Here is a 15,706-nt window from a genome sequence, read left to right on the forward strand (position 1 = left end):
CTGGGATATAGCTCAGTTGGTAGAGTGCTTGCCTCGCAAGCACAAGGCCCTGGATTCAATCCCCAGCACCACAAAAAAAAAAAAAAAAAAAAAAAAATGAGGAAATTCTCTTTCACTTAATGAGAAAAATCTTAGGTATCTGGTTTCCAGTACTCGATGCTTGCTTAGGAACCATTGGTGTTATCTGACTGTGCCATGGGGTCAATATGGTTTGTAGGCTACCTTGGAAATTATAATCAAGTTATTATCTTGTTTTATAAAAAAATATACTATGAATTCTAAGTGACTGTCTTAGAAATCAGACATTTGTGTTCAGGCTTGTTATTAAGATAAACTGGCTCCTTGGAGCAATTAGAAATTAAGAAAATAGATTTGGAAGAAGGGAGACCTACATGACCAGAAGAATGCCCTCAATGGCAAATGACACCAAACCTAAGTCAAAGTGAAGTTCTCAACAGAGAAGTTCTGTTATTTTTCTTAAGAAAAAAAAAATCTAATGGTAGATTGACTTCAGTAAGGGGGTTTTTAATATCAGCGGGTCAACAACATCTTCAAGGACTCAGGTTTCCTCAAGCTTAATATTACATTTATCTTTATGCTTTTAGCAAGATGGCTATATCAATTTCAAGCATCATACTTTCATATGACAACACCCTTTTCTATGGAGAAGAAACCTTCTGACAATAGCTCTATCAATCTTTCCTGGAGGCAATTCTATTATCCAGAATTGTATCACATGTCAATGTCTAAACTCACTGGTTGGGAAACTGGAGACTAACAACTGGTTTAAATCAATTAAGATCCACCCATCCTGAGTCTGGAACTGAAGTTGGACTTCTCAAAACAAGAGAGTTTTTTTTTTTCATTTTTTAAAGAATGGGTTCTGTTGATAAAAAAGAAAAGAATGAATGTTGGGCATATTCCATTTGAATTTGAACTTGTCTTGGATATTTAATAATTATATGATCCTAAACAAGTCAATTACTTTCTTTATGCTTTGCATTTATTAACTTTACAGTGGAAAAAATGAGTATCTAATCCATAGACTTTTTGAGAATTACATGCAGCAATATTGGCAAATTGCATAATTGCCTTAGATACAACTGTCAAACAATTTTCATTGTTAATATCACCATTAGAAAAGAATAGTATTTAAATTGGATTTTTCAGATCTAGGAAACATTCGCTTATATTTTATTGACACAAAAATATCACAACAGTGAGATTTTATTTAATATATGGAACTTTTCTTTTTGTCCTTAGATTTTTGAAATTTTGTAGAAAGTAGCTTACCACGTATAGGCAAAACATATAAACCCAATCAAAAGTAATGTGGCTTTTCCTAAGCCTTGTTTCCATATTCCATCTAGGAGGGAGAACAGCCTACAAACATAGCACTCCAAACAGGCCTCCTCCCTACAACTCCACAAGCATAGAATTTATAAAATTTATCATGCTCTTTTAATGATTCACTGAGTTCCAGCAATGTCTTAGCACATTTCCCTCAAACTGATTTCCTCAGGGTCTCCTCCAAGTGGAAACAATCAAAAAAAATAAGAGTCTATATTTTAAATGCTCCTCCACTAAGCCAATAATAAGCAGCTTCCTCCTGCCATCCTCCTGGTGGCCAGGATAGTACAGTCTGAGCAGGGGACTTTGGATCATGGGAAAGACTACAGGACTCCAGAACAGAAAGGGATTGAGATTTCATCTCCCATGTGAGAAAAGCAATGACTAGGGCAAAAAGAAAAATCTTTTTTTCCTAGAGGTTAATTAGCAGCAGGAATGAAACCAGGCAAGGAATTGCTGAACTTCCAGTCAAAGTCTTTTCTCAACATGCCCCACAAACCCTGATCTGGCCTCCTTGTTTGACATAAACATTTTCATTTTCACAGTAAAGAAGACATAGTTGTTGTTTTTTAGGAAAGCTCTCTCCTCCATTTTCAATTTTTAGGCAAGTGATTTAAATAGAACTGACCTCATACCTGTCTCATGGGATGCTTGACTCCTGAACTTGTGTATCCAATTCTCCCGGACACAATGATGGTTTGAAGGATAAGCATATTACCTAACTAGAGGCAATTAAACATTAGAATATCTTTGTTGGATCCTGTGGGAAAGAAAACCTTTCCATTCCTGCTGGATTTGACAGTTTGAGGATGTGAAGCTTGGAAATACTGCCACTGCCTTGCTACGATTCAGAGCATCAGAGGAGAACCTTCCAGAGCAAGCAAAACAGAAAGGTTGATCTGTTGACATCATTTGTGCCCTGAATTAGCCAATGTTTATAGTCAGCAGTGAGAACCAATAAGTTACTAGTTTTGTTTAAGCTGGCTTGGTTGGGTTTCCTATCATTTAAAATTGAAATATTCATAAAGACTTTTCCTTAATTCAGTTCTCTATTTTCTTTCCTTTATACTCTGACTCTAAATGTCAAAGGAACATATAGGGGTCAATGCTATCATGATGTTCAGGTTGCAGTGACTACATACAAAGAGTTTGTTCTCCATGTCACATGGATTCCTGTATTTTGCAATCCATTGCTAATACATTTGCCATAATTACTGTAGCACCTTTGCATGCTGAGAAGTCAAACACTGATCTTTCCTGTTTTACGGTGCTACTGTTTGTTTATTTGAAGACCCTTGGCTGAGCACTAGTTAGCACCATCTTCATCTGTATTTTCCACCTATGCTTGACCATTTTTAATTTTCCTAGAAAGCTTCCCAAGGATAACTTTACCTAATGTTTCTACGAGAAAAACTTTTTTCCCTTTTTATTCCAGATTTCTGTTTAAAACACTTTGATTCTAGGCTGCAGATTTCAGCCTTTCATCCTAAAACCAACATGAGTAACAATAAGCAAAGCCTTGTTCAAGCATATGTCCCCATTAATAGATTGCTCTATTTCTACTTTTTCATACACTAGTAAATTCTTGAAAAATTGTCAATACTAATTCCTTTACAAATATATTCCCTACCTATTTCTTAAACTACCATAATATGGCAAGTAGACTTTTTCTCTTTACTCAAACTACACTTCAGAGGCATCAGTAATTTCCTCACACATACATTGGTTCTCTTTGTGGCATTTGATTTGTCCTTTTTACTGTCCCAGCTCTCTGCTAACTCACCACTCCAGCTTCTTCAAATATGTCACCTGCTTCTGTATTCTAAGCCTCACTTTTGGTAGCTCCATGCCTGCCCTTTTGTACTTTTCTCCTCCTCAAACCCCTGCCTGTGCTCCACTGCCCTCTGCATCTCACCCCGGGTCTCAATTGCTAATGTAACACTGTGTCCCGTTTCCATATGGAACTCCAAGAGTTTTAAATCTCAATGGTTGGAGGAGAGAAAATCTGACATTTGAAAAGTCAAAAAAAGTCATCACATTCTACAGAGTCTCTCTTTTACCTTTGTGCAGACTGCTCCTGTTTTTACGAAAAAGTAAAGGCTTTACTCTGGCGTACAGAATATTAAGAAAATAGGATTCCAAGAACCTAAACTTCCTTGAACGATAGTATAAAAGGTGATCTACATTATGAGCACAGTTGATCTGTGAAGATTCTGTATCCTTTAGAAAACTGTCCTCATTTTTCTAAATGTGAATTTAAATTGCATAGTCCATTAGCACAACTGTTGATCCTGGAAGATGAAATGTCCAACTTGATATTAATTTTGATTGTTCCCTTCTTTTATCTTGGCCTTGGACTTTGTGATGCTGAACTCAGAAGAGGAAAACATGTTGAAAGGACATCTACAGGAAAAAGTAAGCTGGTTTCTGTGAGAGATACATCAGACTATAGGTGATGCTGAGGGATGGCTGATAGAGGCTCTATGTGAAGGGGCTTGAGTAGTGGATTCCTTTACAGCAAGTGTTACAGAACTTGCGGATCCTTTAGCTTCAATTTGGGGAACTGGAGGAAAGCTATCAGCTCATTCTTAGGAGCTGTCTGTAGGTAGATGGAATTTGGGGGAAAGAAGTGACCTGCATAGGTGTAGTTTAGCAGTTTGGCCCCAGAACTGGTTGCAGAGGTATGTGACAAGACAGACTGGTGAAGTAAGTAAACCCTCACTAAACATTCTCAAAATCTTTAGGATGGGGAACAAATCTGAATTTCAAAGGAGTTCCAAATATTGAAGATTAGCAACAAAGTAAAGACACCAAAAAAAAAAAAAAAAAAAAAAAATCTGAGGGGTTGGGGATTTAACTCAGTAACAGAGCACTTGCCTAGCATGTGCAAGGTTCTGGAAAAAAAAATTGAGAATCCTGGGTTATAATTCTCAATTCACATCTCTCATTGCCATTATATTTCTGAGCTTTAGTGCCCATGTAACTAGAATGTTCCAGACATTTTTTACCTTAAGTTCTCTTGTTGGAAGCCATATCTTTAAGAATTATGGATAGGGAGAGCTTTGCCAGAGAGCAAATTCATTCACATTAAGAAACACCAGTGAGTGTAGTCATATCTGGTTTGGAATCATGACTCCAAATCCCCAATTCTGGTTAGGACTACTGCTTGGTATTTTCATATAAAATTTGTCAGTGTGCTTCAGTCTCCTCCCCTTCCACCCTCCCCTGCCTCTCCTTCTCTCTCTAATCTTCTTGTTTCTTGGCATAATTGGCCCTTATGACTTCAGGTACTCAATATATATTTGGCAAAGAGTGGAAGTTCCTGGGTAAGTCCCTGTACTCAATGATTCCAAGATTCTTAGCTTTCAAGATACCCTGAAGCTCGCTTAATGTTTACCAGACTTAACTTTTTGTAGTAGTGATTGACATCAACTCATTCTCATCTGAGATAATCTATCCCCAAATTAAGGACCCTTAGGTTTAGTAAGAGATATTATCTGATTGAGGGTGTTTTTATAGGAATGTGTATCTCTGTACTGAAGTTCTTTTCCATTATTTTATGCCTTGCTTTCATTCCCTGGCAACTAGAACTCAACTGAATTCATTTTCTCAAGATCAAACATTACTGTCAGGAAATTATTTGATTTCTTCAATAGGAGGTATAAATTATATATTTTAATATGCTATGTATCCCCCAAATGCAAAGTGTATTTGCATTTTATTAGTACAAGAAACAATGGTTATGATCAAACTTTTATTTTGTCAGACACTGAACTACATTTCACCCTTATACTCTGGAGGTGGGCATTGTTCTTATTTTATAGATAATCAAGTGTAGTTTACAGATGTCAAGTAACCTAACCTCCTTAAAGAAAGAGAATATTGAGTGGAGTATCTAGTTCTTTCTAAATCCAGAGTCTGAACGCTTTAACCATGGTAATCCTAAAACAGATTGGTTCGCATTAAACAAAATAAAGTTATAAATTATTTTTGTAAGATATCAGAAAGCACAATATCCATCTCTGGAAGTACACCTCCCAGTCAGCTGCCTACCCTGCTGTTCATGAGGCCAAGGATGCTACTTTGCTTGGCAGTATCCCAATCCAAATATGGACGAATGGATTTTTTTTTTTCTTTTTAGGCCACATGTTTCTGGATTACAACTGTGCAACTTTGAAAATAATAGCCTCTAGGGACATATCTGAAGGAAGACTCATAAAACATTGGCATTTGCATATGAAAATGTCTTTTTAAAAAACCAACAAATGCTCATATTCACTAGGGAATTGTGCTATAATCTCTGCAAAGGTCAGAATTTCATTTTTGCCAGAAAATGTTTTTATTTTTCTCACCAAATTCATCTTTAAAGAGAAATTTTTGTTTTGTTTTCTTAACTGAAACCCTGCAGTCACTAATGTTTAGGAGGAAGAGAGAAAGAGAGAGAGAAGAGAGAGAAGGGGGGAATGTTTTCAACCAATAATTTCTGTTCTACGCAGTATCATTATATGCTGACCCTCCTTTTTTCAGTACAGTCAACTTTCAAGCAGCACCTTTCTGGAATATTCACTCAAATATTTTTTAATAAGTTTCCAAGTCAATAAGATTCAAAATATAAATAAAAATCAATTCAATGCTTCTCAAGCCACACTCCTTTTGAACAATCCTTATTTTACTAATATTCTTAAAGCAAATGACATTAAAATAATTTATGCAGGTCTCAATAGAAACATCCTCAGTTTAATGCTGTATGTCTTACTATATATATAGGAAATCAAACTGTATGTGTTCTAAGAACATTATTCTAAGAATTCCCAAACTGATATTTGACCATAAAATCACAACTCTTAGAAGATTCTTAAGGGGGAAATCTTAGGTCTACCCAGTGGCATGATGATACATGTTTAACAGGCTTTCCAGGGAAAACTAAAGATTGATGTTGCATTTGACATTTTCCATGGTGTAAATATCCCACCAAAGTCAATTTCAAGCTACCACTGTGTCATCACTGAAGGCAAAATTGGGAGGAGATGAGATGCAACTCTATCTGCACACACCAGGTCTGAGGACCCTGAGAGCACTTGAGTGTCCATCATACTTCTAGTAAGTCGCTTTTGCAAAAGGAATCAGGATGAGAATTGTGCTGAGTAGCCTAGGTTCTGGAGTGGCCCTAATCCCACTCTTCAATTCATTCTCTTGAGTAAGCTACTTGACTTTTATGTGATTTAGTGTCCTATTCAAAATGGTAATGATAGAATTTCTATCTCATAGAAGTGTTGTGATGTTTAAATGATTTTTAGTCTTCTCACTAGTAAAATGCAGAAAATAATAATTGCTCTAATGTGAGGATTGTGGTGACACCAATGTGAGGTAATGAAACAAGAGTTTTTTGAAGATGGTATAAATGAGGGCTATTCTTATGAATCCAGTTTAAAAATAATGATGTCCTAGAATTATGAAAATGAAAGAGTGAAAAGTTTTGTGTCATTTAAATAGATATTGGGAATGATGTAGCTGGCATTAGGAACTGGGATGTTTTGTGGTAAGAAGCAATGCTCCCTTCCAAATTAAATTTCTACCATGAAGTAGTTAAACATTGAGCTTAACCTTTCTTTCCCTACTGAAGAGAAATTTTCAAATGAAAAAGAACTATACTTTAAACATAATGCATGTTTAAATGAGTTAGGAATCATGGGAAACTAAATTAACAAAATATTCATGGAGTTATAATTTTCAGAGAAGGAAATATAAAATGAATAAATATAGCACAAAATAATCTATCAAATGAAAGATGGAATTCTTAGGCAAAACTAGGTAGTTAGCATTATGATGAATTTTTAATTATACATATATTAAATATATAAAATTATATTTATATAATATTATATATATAGAAAAACAAACAAAAAAGTCTTCGAGAATTATACATATTGTTTTGTAGTGCTGGGGTTGGAACACAGGGCTTTGTGCTCAGTCTCTGAGCTTCACCCCCAGTCCAGAAAATCTTAAAATTTATAAGTAAATATAAAATGAAATGTCTGGCCAAGGACAGACTGAAGAGATGTCAAACCTGTTAAGTCCAATCAGCTGGTGAACAATAAAGAGCACACAGGAAAATAAAGGAACAAAGAAATTAAAGGAATGATATCAGACTTTTAAATTCACATTTTGAATCTCTGTTCACTTAGAATAATCATTTACATTTGTGTACCTTCAGTGAAATTTAACAGTGAAAGCAAGTCAGGATAGAATGTATAATCTAAAAGTGTTCCTTTGATTTTCTCCCTTAATTTATAACTCCAAACCATGCTCGGGCAGAGGAACTCCATTCTGGGGACCAAAGAAAAACCACCTGTGCAGCACAGTCTTCACTGTGGCCTTCCCTGTTAGTTATTAGTGAAAATCCTCATGGTTGAGTATTAAAAAAGATCAAAATATGATGCAGGAAGATTCCCATGCTGCCTTAGTTAGTGAAAAAAAAAAAAAAAAAAAAAAAGCCCCAAAAGCAAAATGAAAGATGGTGTATGTTTTATGCTATCTTCCATGAAAGAAGGAGGGAAAATATCAAAGTAAAAATTTGTCATGTGTCACATAATTAGAGATTAGTTTGGGAATAAGGTGGAGACAAGACTCATGAAACCCTTTGCATTATTTTGACCTTTTGAATCATGTGCATTTAATACCCATTAAATAATATTATTTGTGTGTGTGTGTGTGTGTGTGTGTGTGTGTGTGTGTGTGAAGTCCAGTACTCAAAGATAAATAAAAGCTTCAATCTCACCTCTAGTTTAACATGGACACCCGCAAAGGGGAAGTGATCTCGTGGGTGTTCACTCTCCATTCCCCACCCCACTCTGCTGCTCTGGTTGTTCAACAGTGTGGCTGACAGGCAGGAAATAATAGGACAAAAGGTCCTTCAAGACTAGTGCTTTTGCTGTCCTCTGTGTAACAAATGTCCAAATGCAGGCTATTTTTCTCTCCTGGGGACCTTTCATGGATCTTTGAGAGATAACTCAGTACTCAGACTGCCTGGCACCGTGAACATTATATGTTCTGGGATATTTTGGCTGAATTTCCAGTTTCTACCTTGTTTTTTTTTTTTGTTTTTTTTTTTTACCAAAAATCTCCCTAAAATCCCTCTTTTTCATCAGTCAGGACTCTTTTTCACTTTGAAAGACCTCTATTCCATTTTCCTCATGGCTTTGAAAAATCTGAGTACCTCATCTGAGTCAAACTCTGGGAGGTTCTCTCTCTCTGCAGGTTCCCTCTTAGCTCTGAATTCACAGGAGGCTGTCATCATTGACTGTCACCTTTGTCTTTTCTAAGGGTCAGGCCCAGTCTTAGCACTCTCCAAACATCAAGAGACACTGGTCAAATCTCTGGGGGCTGCCAAATATCCCCTGTAGGGCAAGTGGCTTGGCTGAGGGCCACGATACTAGGATAACAAGCCTCTTCAAACAAATCTTCCTCTCCTAATCTCCTTACCACTCTGCTAATGATGAGGCTAGGTTTGGTTGGTGACACATTTGGGGTTCCACCAAGCCCTCCACAAAGTCATGAGTGTGAGCATGTAGGCATGTCACACCCATTTCTCAGAAGAAACTCTGAAATCTGAAATAAGAGGAAAAGTCCTTACAGGCATGAAAAACAATGTAGGGCTACATAGGTCTCCAACATTTAAAAGACCAGGCCAAAGGACACTGAAGGTGGGAGTGAGTGAGAATAGAGGTCAATTATCTTTCATTTTATAAATTTATTGTTTCATATTTTTGTTGTATTAAAGCGTTTGGATCAAAATGCATATTTTTAAAAAGAATCATAGTCCAGTTCGTTAACTAAATCAAAAGGAAACTTTAAATTTTTAATAAGATTTTGATTTTAGTTTTATACTAAGGTGTTAAATCCCTGTTTGAGTGAAGCAGGGTCAAGAAAGAGGAACACAATTCAAGATAGAATGTATAATCTACAGGTGTTCCTTTGATTTTCCCCCTTCATTTTTAACTCCAAACCATGCTGCGGTAGAGGAACTCCATTCTGGGGACCAAAGAAACCACCTGTGCAGCACAGCCTTCTCTGTGGCTGAGGGGAGAGAAGAATGAGGACAAGAGGGAGAAGAGGTGAGGACTGGACTCACCTTGTTTCATCGATATAAACTGCCTCCAGCACGGACGCTGCATACTCAATGTTCTTCTTCAAGTCCACCACGTTCACGTCACCTTTCTCCAGCTGCTTCACTAGGCATCTTAGTCTATTTCAAAAGAGTAGCCAGAGAGAAAGAGAGAGAGAGAGAGAGAGGAGAGATGAAACTTTCCACACAACTATTTCAAAGTCAGTCAATAAAAATATTTTCAGGATTTTTTTTGTATAATTAAGACCAGTCTTTATCAGTGAATCAATTATTAGAAATGATATTCACCTCTTAATAATATTAGGGGTGTAGGTAGGTAGTTAGTTGAAAATTCAAGATGACATATTTAAAACACTCATAAAAGTATATTCCTATTGCTAGAATTTAGCATTTGGTGGCTCTGTTTCTTTAGATTTGGCACTAAGGGACTATTTAGAAAGCTCTTCTGGCTGCTGTAGTAGTTATTGTTCACGGTATACAGCAATTTATTTATAAAGGATAAAAGGAAAAAGTTAAAAACATGTAAGCAAAAAGCAAAAAAAAAAAAAAAAAAAAAAAAAGAATTACATGTGTATGTATAGAGGTTTTACTGGGATGTCTTTACCTGAGGCAAAACTGAAAACACTTTCTCTCATTTTGGCAGATAATGTGCCCCAACTCAAGAGGAGTTTAAGAGCATAGAGCTCAGCAAAGTCATGTCTAGAATCCTGACTTACAGAGACTGTGAGATAATTAAGGTTATTATTTTAAGCCATTGAGTTTTGAGGTAATGGTTATACAGCAATTGATACCTAATATAGTGAGATAATACAAAATACTTGAACAATGTTTTGGAAACTTCTATGCAGTAGATTGTAAACCAAATGTTTCTGAAAGTACTGCCTTATACTAAGCACACAGGGAACATATTCCTCACTGTCTACATACCATAGATAAGCAACGTGAAGATAATTGATCTGCTTTCTTGAACTGCAGACAGAACTTTAATTCTACTTCTGTTCAAAAGTATTTCAAAAGAGAGAACAGAGTACATCTACTTTTAGGCACTAGCTTAGAGATAACTTAGCAGTTTTTCTGACAATTTGTTTTGGATGATTTCCAATGTCAAGGCCTAGGGTATGAAGACAAGTTAGGAATTTCAGCAGAGGCATTTGACATTCCTCCATCTATAAAAGACACTTTATTTCTCCTTGAGAAAAAGCCACTGCTAGATTAAAACCTTTAATTCACGAAATAGTAAATAATTGCTTTCTTACATCTTTACTTTCATGTGTTAAAATATTAGCAGACAAAAACATTGCAAAATGAGTTCTAGATACCACTAAGTGTCTCATTAACACAGACTGAGCAAAGCAAAGAGCAACACAAATAGCAACTAAAACAAATTACTTAGAAAGGAAAAAATTAAACCTGTTTTTCAGGCTTGTCTGGAATACCAAATGTGATGACAATGAAGTAGCACATGTAGGATTTTGGGATTTGGGGAAGTTTATGACCAGAAACATAATACATGGTCAAACTGCCTTTGATTTATGGATGTAAAAGAATGAGCTTTCTATCTGCACTCCCATATTCTTGTAGAAATTACTTAAGTACCGTTTGGTTGTACCTGGTTGTATAATATGCTTTAAAAAGAGTAAGTACTTAACATATTGATCCTTTTAGTGGCTGACTAGTGTTCCATTGTGTTTAGGTACCACATGTTCTTTATCCATTCATCAGTTGATGGATGCTTAGGTTGTGCTCATTTCTTGGCTATTGTAAACAGTGCTACAAAAGAGATAGGATGCAGATCTCTCTTCCACGTTCTAATTTCATTTCCTTTGGATGTATACCAGTAGTGGGAGTGTTGGATCATATGGTGACTCTATTTTTAATTCTTTGAGGATACTCCATAATATTTTCATGGTGGTTGTATTAAATTCCTACCACCAGTGTGCAAGGGTTCCCTTTTCCTTGTCCTCAGCGGTACTTAACTTTATTTATTTATTTTTGTTTTATTTTGGTGCTCTACCACTGAGTTACATCCAAGTCCTTTATTTATTCTTTAATTTATTCATTTGCACACACAAGTGAGTGTTATATTTGAGTAATATATATATATATATATATATGTATATATATATATATGTATATTTAGAGGCAGTGTTTTGCTAAATTATCTAGGCTGTTCTCAAGTTTGCTATCCTCCTACCATGGCCTACTGAGTTTCTGGGATTATAGGAATGTGCCACCATGCCCAGCTGACAATAGCCATTATTAATAGAGTGAGGTTTAGTTTTCATTTCCTTGATGATTACTGATGTTGATCCATTTTTTTCATATACTTGTTAGGTATCCATATGTCTTCTTTTTGAGAATTGTCTACTTAGTTATAATGACCATCTTAAAATTTGATTGTTCCTTCTGTTGGGTTATTGGAGTTCCTAATCTATTCCACGTATTAACTCCTTATCAGATAGTTTACAGATATTCTGTCCAATTCTGTAGGTTGTTTCTTCACTCTGATGATTGTTTCCTGTGCTATGCAAAAGTCTTTTAGTTTTATGAACTCCATTTGTCGATTTTTGCTCTGTTTCCTGTGCTTTTAGGGTCCATCCAAATATCCTTGCCCATTCCAATATCCTGAAACATTTCATCTGCTTCATTCTAGCAGTGTCACAATTTAAAGTCTTACATGTATATTTTAATCCATTTGGAGTTTATTTTTGTAACCTGTGAGAGATATGGGTCCACTTCCATTTTTCTACATGTAGATATACAATCTCCCAGCACCATTTATTGAAAGACTCATTTCTCCAATGTGTATTCTTAGCACCTTTATTGAAAATCAAACATCAGTAGATGCATCAGTTTAATTTTGGGTTTTCTGTTCTGGTCCATTGATCTATGTGTCTTGTTTTATGTCAGTGCTATACTAGTACTGTGCCAGCACAGAAAGACAAGTACTGTATGATCTCACTCAAAAGGTGAATATGAGAAAGCTGATCTCAGAGCAGTTGAGAGTAGAGTGGTGGTTCCTAGGGTAGAGGGGAGAAAGGAGGAGGAGGAGAGAAAGGTCAATAAGTGGGTATTTAGTTACAGTTATATAGGAGTAAGGAGTTCTGGCCCACTGTTCACAGTAGGATGACTATAAATAATAATAACGTACTATATATTTTTGAAAAGTTAGAATAAAGTGTTTTGAATGTTTTGCCATAAAGATATTATGAATGTTTGAGGAAATAGCTATGATTTCAAAATTATATAATGTATATTCATTAAAATATCATGATATCCCATAAATATGTAATTTTTTATGTTTTTATGTGTCAGTTAAAATTATTTAAATTAAAAAATAGGAAAAAATAGGAACTTCTGATGATTATCTCCTTTTAATTCTGAGTATCTGCAATCTATTTTAGTTTGAGTTTGCAGTTTGTCCCACTTAAACAGAAACAAAAGCAACACTGTTCAAGCTCTTAGAGATAGGTATGGCCAAGAAACTAAATTCTGGCCAGTGTGATATGAGTGGAAGTTGTTGGGTAAGACTTTCAGAACAATTATTTTGAAGAGGATGCGCTCAGTTGGAAGGAGTCGTTTTATATCCTTTGCCCATTCCTTAAGGTCTAGAATGAAGTGAAGCTGTCCAAATGTTCAGCTGCCATCCAGGATCACTCCAAAAACATGGCAGAGATGAAAGATGGAAGTGACCAGGATATCATGCTGTGAATCACTGCATCACTGGAGTGAGCTGTCCACCTCAGGACTTGTTTCAGATGAGAGGGCAACAAGGATTGTGGTATAGTCATTGTTTTTTTGATTTTTTTTTTTTTTTTTTTTTTTGGTGTGTGACTGAACCCAATCCTAATTGATAAATGAAAAGAATAAAAAATCACAATGAAGAACTCAAGAATGGCAGAAAGAAACTTCATATAAGTTAAGAGGAGCTCTCCTCTTGGAGACTATTCACAGGTGCACCACTAACTCCTACAGCAAACAGTTGTTCCCAAGGGAATTGTCCTTCCAGCAACCACAACTATGAAATCTAAGGAAGAGGCTGTGTTTGTTGCACAATGAACATACCCTTCACTGAGACGTCTGAGCATGGTTTAAAAACAAACTCACAACTCACACTATTGACCCAAAAAGAATGAAAAGAAAAGAAATATTTATTGTTTTGCATTATTAGAACTCCTGTTGTTCCCTTTGCTTGCATGCAAAAAATACTATTGAATGTACAACTATGCATATGAATATATAAATAAGGATATATATGAATATTGAATACATATGTAAGTATATATACACACACATGCACACATATATTTAAACTCTTCTTTCTTATTGAAACCCTGTTCCCCCATATCCCTATCATCTTTAACTGTCTGAATAATGCTGTAATTACAAGGTATATTTAGGATGCTGTCCATCTCATAAGGCCTTTGAAGATTCCCATTCATCGTTGGTTTTTCCCTAGTTATAAACTAAATCATACTTCATTTATTCCACACTGAAACTTCCTTAACTTTCATTATAGTTTCAATTATTTTATGTGTGCTATTTTTCCCCCAACTGATCTCTGATCAAATAAAAAATTACCAGGCAAGCAAAGAAACAGGAACATGGACCCATAATGGTGATAAAAATCAATTGGTTAAAAATTGACCCAAATATGACAAATAGAATTGGTAAACAAGGATGTTAATTATTAAAATAAAATGAATAGCATTAGTTGAAGAAATTTAACAACTCAGATAAAATGAACAAGTTCCTTAAAAGATGCAAACTACCAAATCTCAAGAAAAAAATAGATAAATGGAATTTCTAGTTAAAAATCTTCACTAACAGGTCTGGGAGTGTAGCTCAGCACTTGCCTCACATGTGTGAGGCCCTGGATTTGATTCTCAGTTATACAAAGCAGCAACGACAAAACCAAACCTTCACTAAGAATCAGAAGACATAAAGTTAAAAGAATACCTGTGGTAGATATGAACATTAAAATATGACTGAAAGCAGGAGAGCATGAAATACACAGATAGCAATCATCAAAATGCAAGACTACTGTGTAGTTTCCAGTATGTCCTACTCGCCTAGTAGCTTAAACGATGAGAAAAGACAATGAGTCCATTAAATGATTAAATTGTGTACACTGAAGGTCAGTGCTCAGAAAATTAAAACCTAATCTTAGTCTCAGAAGCAGGGTTTAAAGATTTAAAACCTTTCAGACACTTCCTCCATATTGGCAAATATAACTATAGAGTGCTATGATATCTTTATCTTAAAAGATTTACAATTCCAACGCAATTTATATCACTGAAGAAAATTAGACAAAAATAGGATCAAAGTTTTACTGTAGAGTAAGGAAAGTAGTTAATAATATTGTATTTTATAATGGAAATTTGCTATCATAATTTTAGGCACTTTCACAAACGTAACTGTGAGATGATAGATATATTATTTTGCTTGACTGCAGTAATCATTTCACTATGTTTATGTATACCAAAAATCATGTTGTATACCTTAAATATCTACAATAAAAAAGTATAGCTAATATTCTTAGCCTTAAACAGCATTTACACATGCTTATAACTTCCGTTAAAAAAAAGTGAAATAATCTTGTTGAGACAGAATATAACCATCCCTTAGTATCTGTGGGGGATTGGTGTCAGAACCCCTGCAGATATAAAAAAAATCACTGAATTCTAAAGTCCCTTCCATAAAATTGTGTAGTATTTGTATATTATCCAAGCACATCTACTGCTAAACATCAAACTATATCTAGATTACTTACAATATGTAATACAAAATAAATACTATGTAAAAAGTTATAATACTATATTAAGGAATAATGAATGATAAGGGGGGAAAAGTCTGTACATGTTCCGTACAGATGTAATTTTGTTTTTTTATGAATATTTTTGATCCAGTTGGTTGAATTCACAGATGTGGAATCCACAGACACAGATATCCAACTGAGTATGATGAAAAAGTTTATTTTTTTTTAAGCAAAAAGAAATCCATAATTATGTTCCCTCTTCTCCAAGAAATCTCTATCTCTTCAAGAGGTATTAACCTTTTTTTTTTTTTATAGAAAAGAACATTATATAATTTCAAGCATGTTGAAGAATTTCTTTTAAGTACAGAGATACAAAGAGTTAGAAATGCTTTTAAGATCCATTTGTTCTCCTTGGAGACAACAAAACATCACAACCCTGTAAGACCATCTCTACTCTAAGAAGAAACCAACCA

At 35.1% G+C, this 15,706-nt stretch overlaps 1 protein-coding gene across 2 annotated transcripts in view; it reads right to left on the bottom strand.

Annotated features, from left to right (window-relative positions):
• Pde1a (phosphodiesterase 1A) overlaps positions 1 to 15,706 on the bottom strand; it is a 342,540-nt gene that overhangs the window by 93,671 nt on the left and 233,163 nt on the right. For both annotated transcript variants that reach the window (XM_047542640.1, XM_047542641.1), the window contains one exon: positions 9,482 to 9,595. In XM_047542640.1, coding sequence (XP_047398596.1) covers positions 9,482 to 9,595 — 114 coding nt within the window. The remainder of the gene's footprint in view (positions 1 to 9,481; positions 9,596 to 15,706) is intronic.

The sequence above is a fragment of the Sciurus carolinensis genome, chromosome 3 (genome assembly GCF_902686445.1).
Source record: "Sciurus carolinensis chromosome 3, mSciCar1.2, whole genome shotgun sequence".
NCBI lineage: Eukaryota > Metazoa > Chordata > Mammalia > Rodentia > Sciuridae > Sciurus > Sciurus carolinensis.